This window comes from Pungitius pungitius, chromosome 4, assembly GCF_949316345.1.
Source record: "Pungitius pungitius chromosome 4, fPunPun2.1, whole genome shotgun sequence".
Lineage (NCBI taxonomy): Eukaryota > Metazoa > Chordata > Actinopteri > Perciformes > Gasterosteidae > Pungitius > Pungitius pungitius.
In genome coordinates, this window is record NC_084903.1 from 15,212,761 (window position 1) to 15,225,000 (window position 12,240).

General features: G+C 43.9%; 1 protein-coding gene across 2 annotated transcripts in view; it reads right to left on the minus strand.

Moving 5' to 3' along the window:
- Window positions 1-12,240, minus strand: part of hipk3b (homeodomain interacting protein kinase 3b) — a 31,243-nt gene that overhangs the window by 16,653 nt on the left and 2,350 nt on the right. For both annotated transcript variants that reach the window (XM_037482531.2, XM_037482522.2), the window contains exon 2: window positions 7,051-8,338. In XM_037482531.2, the coding sequence (XP_037338428.2) occupies window positions 7,051-8,338 (1,288 nt within the window). The remainder of the gene's footprint in view (window positions 1-7,050; window positions 8,339-12,240) is intronic.

The window sequence follows — 12,240 nt, forward strand, 5'->3', positions numbered from 1 at the left end:
ATGACGTGATAAATGTCACGTTTATTAAACAGAAAAAAAAAATTAAATTCTGATATGTACATTAGATACAGACACAACATATCCCACTATGTAGCAAAAAGAAACAAGATCATTTCTGAATTGCAGGTTCCATTAAAGAACGGATGCTTAACACCATGCTGCTTAAAGACTCCCATGATGTGTGATTATAATATTGTATGGGACAGCTATGGGTGCATCATCACACCATCCATTTGCTATTGCCATCAATCTAATGCCGTACACCCATTCATAATGCTGTGTTGCAAATATAAGTTTGTTTGAAAGCTGAACATTTCCTTCTCTTCTCTTCGGTTGTTCTGTTGATTGACACTTCTGCGATGTTTGAAGGTTGGAAATGGAAGACTGAGGGAGAGACAAGAGTTGTCAACAAAATCACCGCGTTCAAAGGTTTCCACAGAGTCTCGTGTGTTATCGGTGAAGAACACGTCCACAGGCAGCAGAGGAGGGGGGAGACACATCTTCAAAGAGTCCTCTGTTCCTGCCAGCGGCATTGGCAAAACTTCCCTTTCAGAGCCTCACCCTCTCTAGCGCTGTATACCATCGGATTGTAGGGAACCTCATTAAGTGGAAAACTGTAATCAGATAATCGCACAGATAAATTGTTCCAACAACTTCTTGCATTTGACTTAATGGAATCAGGCTTATATGTTGCCACGTGTCAGAATTGGTTTTGGTGCGAGGCCCGACGGAGAATAACAGAACCCGCCCGGCATTGGGCGAACGCTAATGCACAATGCTGAGCACAGCAGCAACAGCAGGCCCAGCACGGGCACACCGCCGTGCAACACGGCAGGTAGGACATGCAGCACAAAGTGAAACAACTCAACAGGCAAGAGCATTCATACCATTTGGTTCCTCTTTTCTCCCCTTTTGCGGCTCGGCCCAATGAAAACAAGTCTCTCCCCCGGTCAACGGGTGCAGCTGTTGGCTCCTTCACCTCAAACAGCTGCTTCCCTTCTTCCACCCATTTCTTTTGGGTCTCCTCCCTCTTTGTTTGTCTGCCTCTCATCCACAAAGAGGCTGAGGCTCAAGGCAATGTTACGTTACTAGAACCAAGATAAACATGATGCGTGGCCAGATTCCAAAACATACACAGTGTGCGTGTGCACTACAATGTGGACCCAGAGGTTCAGAACGCCTCCGAAGTTCTTTCCTGATGTCCTGTATCAAGGCATGGATGAACTTTCAAACGTATTGCTTTTGCCGCTGTGGCATTTTTAAGTCGAAATGTATCATTTCGACCCTCACTCATTTTGTGTTCATAAAGTTCTGCAGAGTTCAGCTTACACGAGTACACAGCTTCAAGTAACATATGTCATCAAGTCACAAGACATTCAATTGATAGCTGGCTTGTGTAGGATAGTATATTAGACGGTGACTTTTCGGTATTTTTGTTTGCAGTATCTGTGCCATGTTAAGCTAATTATACCCTACCATTAAGTTTGTTTTTTCCTTTAGTTTCATCTTATTTTTATCTCACCTAAAAAAAAAAATAAAGTCTCGAGTGATAATCTTTGAAAGACGGGCGACTGCAGAGCAAAGAAATTATCCCCGTCTTGATTTCTTATTCATGGGCATTATCTCACACTCCCAAAATAGTTCTGTGATCCTTCCTGCTCCGTCCTCGCAGGGAGGAAGCAAGTGTAAAGTGGCATCCTACCAGCTCAAACAGAGAACAGCAAACACGGGTCATTGTCATTGCATGATTACGGAGGCCTTTGAGCGAGCTTGTTGTGATAACTAAACTAATTCGGGCCGTAGTGCAGTTAGCCACCGAGACAACAAACCCACTCATTGTGACTCCACGATGGAAGAATGGAGCTCCGCTCCACGTCTCTTCCAGGAACTGTAATTCCACACACTCTCGGGGCATTCTGCATTATTCAGAGGAACACAGAGGCAGTGCAGCGATGGCAGAAATAGCACTTGCACTGTGATCGGTCCAGACCTGAGTAAGATTAAGGAGACGAGGCTTTAGACATGTTTTAGATATATTATCTGCTGACGTGGTGTCAGTGTTTAAGTAGTAACTTATTTTTAGGTTTGGGCAGATTGAGCTCTTCTGCTTCAGCTTTGCTGTTTGAGTACAAGTATTTTGAATTCACCTTGCTTTTTACAATACAAGGAAAAAAAATGAAGCGGTAAAACATTTGTTTTCTTGCACACCTATATGGAAATTCCTTGACCGATGTCAAATAAATAATCTAAAAGTATCAGACCCATCTTAACTCATTGAGAATAGATGCAAAACATGTCAATATTAAGGAGCAGATTAGAACAAATATGCTTTTGTTGTTTGATGAAAAGAAATAAGTAATAATCTTGACAATTTTTATTTGAATAAATGTCTGTTATCTATCGTCCAATGAGGTAACACAAAGGTCGCTGATGAAAGCACTGAACTGGCGGTCCGGACCGGCATTCCCGGGAACACAATCAAAACATTTTTGGTCAGTAGGAAGTGAGATCCAAAAACAATTGCGAGAGGAAAACCACAGCTTATTAAATGACTCAAAGAGTTTTCAAGCCTAGTATTTATACCAATGCAAGGCCAAAAAGGAGCCATCATCAATTTACAGCCTTGAGTTAACGATCTTTGCTTGTTGTTGCCAACTGCACGGCCTCAGCCATGATGGATGCTTGTTTTTCTTTCCCAAGGTGAAGTCTCACAAGTTGTACACGGACGTTACACCAGAGCCATACATTCATGAAAACACCAACCAGGGCATAAAGGCTTCCTGAAATACAAAGCTTGTCTTGAATTTCCTCTGTTATAATGAACTGTTTGTCACCAACTCAATATGGGGCTTCCACAATGGCAGGCATTTAATGGGACGCAGTAGGATCACAGCAAACCAGCTCTGCCCTCTGTGGTATCAATATTTGTCCAATAACACAGTGGCAAAGGTCAACAATCAGGTACTCACCGAGTTGAGCGCGCGCGCACGCGCACACACACACACACAAAATGTCATGTAACCACTGTTGTGCAAAATGCTTTTTCATGAAAGGAAATAATTACCACACCTGCTCGGTTAACTGCATCAATTTGTGTTACTCATCAGTAAACGTGTTTTATATTAAAACAATGACTGCTGGCACGAGACCAGAAAGGTAATTGGCTGCAGCTGTAAACATGGAGCGGGGCATGTCAGCAAGTGTCGCACATTGGCCCAGCGAGCTGCACTGGAGTCATCGGCAACGAGTCTGCGGCATGCAAGCACAAGTTTGGAATACTCTTGTGAACCTTAAGGGAGCTCATCTCGTCACAGAGCCAACAGGAAGATACAAAAAATATTTGAAAATCAATATGATAACTCATTCGAGAGCAGATCATAAGTGGACCGAACATCTTGATAATAAAACATAAGATGATAAAAAAAAACACGCGAGACCTGCCGTTGATGCATAATTTAGATTCTTGCTGACGGATGGCGGGACACTTTTTACGTACCTGGAAACACTCAAAAGGGAAGACTTTTGTGTTTAACTTTCCAGGGAAAAGTGAATCCCGTAGTCTTCAACCAAATATTGCAATGCGTAGATAGGAGAAAATAACAACAGCTTGTTGCTTACACAATATAAAAATATATAATATATATAAAAATAATTACAAAAATATGTTTTAACACTGAAACTGTCGTCTCTGGGCAAATACAATACATTCTTCACGTGAATAAAGATAATGAGATTCAAAAAATGTAAAAAAATACTTGAGTGGACTCTGCATTTGCACATCAAATTATTGACCATCTAATCTGAATTGACTCATTGACATGTTAAGTTGAAAATTAAGAACGGTTTATATATTGTGGAGCCAATTCCATAAAATTGGAGCTGACTGTGACTGACTGCGAATGAGGGCGGTAAATGCTGGTAAATTGAAAAAGTGGCTGGTGCATCAGTCAAACTTATTGATTTGAAAAGCTGATGAATCACTTTTGGCCCACAAGGTTTAATGCCGCGCACATAGCGAAACAAACACAAAGGGATGTAAGAAAATCAAAAGAGCTGACGGTAGCGTTGGTTGACCTTGAGTAAGTAAGTGAGAGCTCTCTAGTATTCCACGCTGTCTCTATTTCCTTCTGCCTGCCTATGTGCTTCACCATCTATAGAAGTCAGAGCCCACTGGCCGGCATCCCGGGAGCTATTTTAAGCAACCCTTCACACTTAGCCTCAGCAACGCTGCTCCCCCACATTCTGCTTTGGATACTCCCGTCTGCCAGGGTTAAAAAAAAAAAACTGCAGAAGGAAACCATCATCAAACCAATCACAAACAAAAGGAAGAAATTGGTTTAAACATCATATGCTGAGGTCGGTCTAACCCGGGATTGAATATGTGAATTAACTTTAAAGCATTAACTACCAGGTGCATTACATGATTGGACATGGTTCCATTTGAAATTAAATAAATAAATAAGACATGGTCAATATAAGGATAGTTTCCCTCTCCTCATGATCTTAGACAAGTAAGTAGTAAAGCAAAAACCATGTTTTAGAAATGTGCACACGGCCTGATGAAAACACAACATAACCATACCAATTCTACCAAACTGGTAGCTTTAATATGGTGTGCTTTTTGCCACTAAAGTGACTCGATAATCACACAATCTTCCCAACCTGTGTATCACAGTGCAATACCATGCAACACCTGCAACAAAGTGCTGCTTACCAAAATGTGAGGCCGGCAGAACTGAACATCCCCCCCCACCTCACTAAAGTACAGCATTTCTATTTTGAGCCACTTCCCGAAATAGGTACAACATGACATATTTCACAAAAACAATAAGAGGCTCATCTGGGATGAAAAGAGAATGCAATGATTATGTGTAATTGTATTTTTCTATATCTTTGTACTATGGCCGAGGAACAGGGTCACACAAAGTTTGTCATCTCATTGGGGGGGGAAGACGGCTACGGTGACTGGAAAACAAAAATCAAATCACCTTTTTGCCTCTTTTCCATCAATAGTTTTGTATTCCCGTCATACTGCTTCACCATCTCTGTGTGTGCAGGCAGTGAGATTTATTCAAATGCCATGTAAATGCCGCTCACTTAAAACAGCTAGCACTGACCCGAATGTTGCTCATAAATCCGGCTCAAGTCGTCCCAGCCTTAGAAATCAAGCAAAAAAACGAGCATTAAAAATCAGTGCCACAAAATGCATTGACTTAAATCTTGGATCTCAGATATTTCTGTCATGCTGTGACAAGCTGTAAGAAAACTGGGACCTGGGGACCACCAATCCCAGGTGTTGTTTTTTCCCCACTCAGGATGGGGACAGCACTTGTTTACGGTTCGTAGATAACACAAATCAAACCCTGAAGGTTTCCAACCATCATTAAATATAGGAGCTGATTTGTGTACCCCGCCTCCTCCATCACACGCAGGAGAATTAAAAGTCGAGATCTAAAAGGTACCTTTTTCCACTTCTTTACAAGCCTCGTGTGTCTCAGAGCTGTAGTTAATGCAGAGTCGTCTCCCTCAAGATCAAAACAACTCATCGAAATGAGATAGCGACCCAGCCGTGCCTTTTGGGAGAGTTTGTGAGATTTGAGGAGGGGCCAATTGATTGGACATCCGTCAGTCTTCAGCATCGAGCTGCTGCCGTCAACATGAAACCTATTATAGGATGTCCTGTGAGGCGGGGGCCCACTGGCATGGTGGAAAGAGAAGGGAAGCAGATCTCCTCTTAAGGTTAATCCCACCTGCTAGTACAGACGTACGATGTGGCTCCCAGTAAGAATCAGACCACGCTTTTTAGTGTCCTGCAAGGATCCGTGGGTTTCCTGTTGCACCATACATATTAATTACTCAAGTATGACATGGGAACAGGCCGCATTTTTGAAGAATAATAAAGCAACACTCATTTTACTTTGTGCACCCTGGAGTATTATCTTTCTCGAAGTTTTAGTGGTATTTTGTTCATGTATTTGTGTAATCACCTTTATTGTATTTTTAAACCTGATTTGACTTACCTCTATAGTCTCGGAAAAAGCAAGAGAAAATGCAGGACCAGTGTAAACAGGTGCAAAAGTTAAAAAGCAAACCTCTTAATATGATATGAAAGGCTGAAATGTATTATGACCATGGATAGATTTGGATAGATGTTAAGGTGTTACGTGTTTATGATATCACTTGGTTGAATCATAATGTCTAATGAACGGTGTACCTCAATAACAAGGGTTAAAATCATTGAGCGATCTTTAAAGTAGTATAGTAGCTATGTCCCTGCACAAAACCTCATTTATTACTGCAGATGGAATGGGGAGAGATTAGTGCAAAATGGCTCATTTTATAGTTTTTTACCATCTCAGACTCAAAACAGTTGGATACATACTGAACATCGAACAGGGTCACTGCCTTTCACCCAACAGTTGAAACCATTTAGGCCTGTTTTTCTAATCCCATCCCGGGCACTCATAATATATTGCTATTTGCTATATGCCGTTTACACATCCAAAAACAGAAAAATAATACCCTGAGCAATACTTATGTTTGGAATGGCATTCAGTAATTTCCCTCCTTCTAATACTTATTATAGCCATTGTCACAAATATTGTATTGCATTCCAATATTTTCCTATCTATTCTTTCAGGGCAAAGTTGTTTCACCCAGAATGCAAATCATAGAAGAAAGTAAAAAAAGAAAAACATTTTTCCAATAATATTTTAAATTCTTAGAGAAAACATTTTGGCCCCGGCAGCGGAGACATGCTGTAAAGTCTGTAATCTGCCAGTCAATACAGAAGGGTGACTTTTTCTCAGAGTCTGTGGTATGTGGGTCCTAAAAAGGCAGGATGTTGTGCAGTATGGGAAACAATTCCTTGTTTTGTCAGAGGAAGGACATTTTGTAACGCAACTATGGCCGCCTGGACACCAACACAGACTGAAATTAGTTTGAGGTTCCTCCAAAAGAAGAACCTCCAAAGTTCTTTGTAAAAATATATATATATATGTATATATATATATTAAAAAAAATAAAGATATTTCTATCTTTTCTACTCACCTATAGTACCGAGACTGGAGGTACGTGGAGCACACTGCTTTGGACACGTGGCTGGCGGAGCCGAAGTCGATCACCTTCACCCGGTACGGTTGTCTCACTGGGTCCACCAGCATGATGTTCTCCGGCTTGAGGTCTGCATGTATCAGACCCATGCTCTTCAGCTTCTTCAGAGCTGTGGCTACCTGCTGTAGCACGGGGCGGATCACCTTCAGGGGCAGCGGGCTGAACTTATTCTGCTTGAGGAAATCGTACAGGTTCTGCTCGAGCATCTCGAACACCAGGCAGGTGTGGCTGCGGTGCTGGAAACACTCGAAGGCTCGCACCAGGTTGTGCTCGTCGGCGTTCTCCGCGCTCAGACGGGCCAGGATGCCCACTTCGATCTGACCCTGCCGCGCGTACGAAGGGTGGTTCTTCAGGATCTTCACAGCCACCACCTCGCCCGTGCCCCTCTTCCAGCACTTCACCACTTGGCCAAAGGTGCCGCGGCCCAAGAAATCCAGCACTTCATAAGTATTCTTCATGGAGCACAGGACCTCGTGCTGTACCACCTGATAGTCCCCGTCCCCTCCTCCCATCCCTCCTGCACCCTGTTTCGAGGGCCCCCCCGCGGCCCCCGCGGCCGCGTTCCCCACATTCGTTGTTTGCATCATGGCAGGCAGCATCGTCAGCTCCTCCACAATCTGCATGGTGCTCCCTCGGTTATCAAGCTCCTCACTCTTGCGTTTCAGCCCGCATCGCTGGGAGCCGTCGGCTGAGTTCAAACCTCCACAGTCCTCTTCTCTGTCACCCTCTTCCTCTCCCCCTCCACTGCGGCGCTCTCCCCTTCCCCCTCCTCCTGCCCCTGTTGCTCCACTGCTGCCCCCACTTGCTGTGTCTGTCTGCTGCTGCTGCTCCTCCCTGCCCTGCGAGTGGACTACCCCGGTGTCCTGTCGCTGCTGGGCCGCAGCCGGGCCTCGTCGTCCTCCTCCTCCTCTTCCTCCTCCTCCTCCTCCTCCTCTATTACCAGTCTCTTGTCTCTGTACACCACGCACCACCACCGTCTGCACCGGGTACTGTTGCCCTCCGCGCACTTTCACACCCGCCGCCGAGTCAGGGATCACAAACGAGCGCGCTTGTTTGGTCGGGTGCACGATTCCAAGGGTTCTGCGGTTCAGATAAGTCGACAGGTGTGCTCTCTCATGGTACACACAGCTGCTGGGCTCCGCTTTGAGTTTCTTCACACTGCTAAAGGCACTTGTCTGGGTTTGATAAATGTGTGGTGGGTAGACCAGGACTTGTGAGGCCATACCTGCAGAGGAAGAGAATGGAGTGATTAGCTTGGATCCTTTTTAGCATGTTACATAGCATGGCGACATTTTGATGAACAACATATTGTGCGGTACAAAAAGTACAAAAACCTAGCAAGCTGTGACAAGAGTGTTTTCCTGCCTTCATTCCCTTTAATCTCACTTTTAAGAGACAACCAGCCCTAAACATCCAAATCCTTTATTTTATTAATTGCTTCCACCCGATGACATCACAACCTTAAGTGCCCCACACTAACATCGGTCACCACAACCTCATGCATCAAATGGATCAGGGCAAGACAACATTTTGTAGTGTAGTGAAGAACCACTTCACCCTTCTGCCCTATACACTGCAAACACACTAACACCTCCACACAGTGGATGAATAACTTCTCAACGGTTTGCCTGACCTTTTCTTTCCATTTCCATGCATCCCACTGCAGGTTTCTAGGCAACCGATAGAGAGGGAGAAAGGATAAGATACAGACAAAGAAAGACAAATAAAGTCACAGAGCATCATCAGGCCCACTAGTCCAATTACCTCAGACATGATTTACTTTTTCTCTCTTTTCCCGCGTTTGTGTGTGACAGATAGAGAGCGGTTAAGTCAAAAGTTTCATCTGTACTCACAACTGGCACGGTAACTTCATTAAGACGCCATTAAGACAGAAGCAAATCAATGCTGTGAATACAGAAGCTAGTTTTAGGAGCACTGCTACAATTATACTATATTTTACTTCCACATCTCATTAAAAAAAAAAACATAATAAGTTTATTCGAATCCATCCAAAGATATCTGGTAACTACGTCTCCCGTGGAGTCTCCTAAAATAAATATGCATGGAAAACACAGCAGTGTAAAAACACATCCTCAAAGTTTCCCAAGCTGTGGACTAAAACACTAAACGTCTTAAATGAAAACAGTGAATGTGCCCAATGTGGAATTTTTAAATTGCTACAATGACACACCTAGAACATAATAGTCCTGGCTCAAGTCCAGTCTAGAAGCCCCCACGGTGACACAAAGGTTTTCATTCTACACCCAACAGATGAAAAGCCTTGGAATGGTGTGAACTAGACCACAGGCTCTCAATCCTTTGTGAAAGAAGGCCCACTTCTGATTGTTAAAAAGATGCCTATTGTTTGAGAATAGTTGCCTTAGACTTTAGCATGTAATTATCATGTTATGGCAGCAGGCTGGGGCGTTTCCATACAGTGCCCCACCTCTCGCTGCAGTGTATGCAGGGATTTGCTTAATTGTTGTTGGGGCAGTTGCTAAAGTACCTGCATTCATGGTGTGTTGTCTGTAATTTAAGAACCCTGCAGTTTTTATTCATTACAGTTGCGATGGGTATAATTTACGAATTACATGAATGGAATTTTCCAATAAAACGACAATTAGAGATTAGAGAGGTTCTGCATGGGTTGTCGGCAGCATGTTTCAAACCATTCTCACTTGAACAATAAATTGCCCGACACACCGCTCGTGTCAACGCCTCACAAATAAGGCCACATCCACTGGGATCCACAGTAACATTCGCCATCATTTTTAATCAGACTTTACATTTTCTTGACATCTGGAGTCGCTCCTAGAATGGAATGTTTTGGAAAGATTTAAGACACACAAAATGCCGTGTGTGGCTCACTGATGGCGATGTCCCTTGGTGGTGAACCAGAATCGATACACCAATGTTTCTGACCGCGAGTAGCCAGTGTGTGTGACGCCGCGATGTCATGGAAGCGTTATTCCTGAGGACCTAAGCAAGTGCAGTTTGTATAACCAGTTAAACCTGAACAGGCATGTTTGTTCTTGTTTTTGTTTTCTTTTAACCACCACTGCCCACGCTGTGACGATTTACAAGACGATTGGCCGGCGTAAAAGGCGAGCCCTTCTCTTCGCTTACTACCCGTCCATCATCTGCGAGCGCTGTCCCGCTCCCAGCTGACATTGGGCGAAGGTGGGGTGAACCCTGCCCAGTTAGCCGCACAATCACAGAGCTGACACATACAGACGGAAAGTCATTCAGGTTTCTATTCACATCCACCCGCGTGTGTGTTGACAGTGGGAGGGAAACCGGTGAAGCTAGAGGAAAAAAAAAAGTAATAACCCACGCCGACGGGACGAGAGCTTTACCACTGCATTACCATATCACCACCTTTCCCTTTCAACATTTGACTGTTAAGCAAACATGTATCTACACGCCTGAGGTGTTTTCCACAGCACCGTGTCGCACCATTTCCATGTTAATGTCGATTATTGACAGAGAAGGAAACATGACGTGAAATTGAATAAATCGCTGTTACTTTTGTGATGTAACAAAAGCCGTATAGAACCTTAGACGTAAACGTGGAATAACACGTTTTAAACTCTTTGGCGCTTTAGGAATGTACATTCAAATCGGCAGATCCGATGAAGGACAGCACGCCGTCTGCTGCCAATGTCCCAGGGCGGCCGAGGCCCTTACCGCTCTCTCCCACTGAGCTATCAAGATGTCCAGATGTGAATTCCCTGCAGGGTGTACTAAAACACCCAAATTCAGTCATTGAACAAAACCTTCGCTTGTGCATCGGTTCATTTCCCTGGCCATGCAAATACAACCACTAAATAGTCAGGAGACGCCCCACACAAGGATGTGAAGTAGACAGCCTTTGTCGTTTCCAAAGTATGGCAGCTGCTGCTATAATTACCAGCTGAAGCGGGATACTCCTGTGGCATCGCACTGCCTTCAAAGCTGTAGGATCCTTTCCAGCAACCTTGAGCTGCTAAGTAATTTGCCCGAAGTTGAACTTCTGACCCCGGCCTTCTCTAAATTAAATTGAGAAGAAAACAAACAACTAAACACCTGTCCACGGTGAACAATTGGTACTGATGGACAAAAGTGCCTTAAGACACAGGAATATTAATAGTGTGACTATGTTGCGGGCGGGGGGGGCAGAAGGGGGTGGAACCCAAAACTACAGCCCCATCAAGGCTGGAGTGCTGCGCCTTGATTCTGCCTGGCTGTTCTGTATAAACGGTGGAGTCAGAACGGTGGGCTCCGAGTTGTTGCACCGCTAAGTCCACAGCAGGTAGCACCACATGGAGAACGGGCGTTACGTAGCATTTGTTTAGCAAAGCAGTAATCCTTTGTTTTGCAGTGGTTCCTATATCGTTGGCTGACTTAAGCGTGATGTCATGGTAACCCGAGAGCCGAGACTTTTAGGCTCGGCCTGGGGATGGTTGAGTAGTCACCAAGAGAGAGAGGGGGGGGGGGGGGGGGGGGGGGTTTCCACTAAATGCATGTGGCTATGTTATATTTCAGTCAGTCCAAAAGCCCATCTGTGGAAATGACATATCAACCTAGTTTGTTGGTTCATTTCCTTGAAATTCTGATTCTCTGTTCTCGAGTCTAGTTGACAACCAGCACTAATCTTGAGCATGTATAGTAACACAACATCAACCATTATGTTAATATGTGCAAAGGAACAGCTAACCACACAGAGAACAAACTCAATGTCACTACTTGAGATTGTTAAAATACAACCGTTTGGCTATTTATGAAATAATGCAACGGGCCTCTGCCTATTATATACTCTGTTAATCAGAGGTTTCTGCCTTCACTTGCAGTGGCAAAACATCAACAATCGACACTGTGTTTTTTTGCCCGTGTCTTGTGAAGATGATCTTTGATGCCTGTTAGATAGAAAAGGTCCCTCTTTATTGTAAAGCATGTGACCACATACTGTTTCCTCGGTAAACATATATATGACTCTTCTGAAATTATTCTCCCTGTATTAACACTCAATTTGCATTGCAGGTGCCAGCTATACTAAAAATATAGTGCATGTTGTTCAAGTAGTAACTCAAATGGAACCCATTTGTATCTATACTCATCACGCCCATCATGGCATCTGACCCACCATTG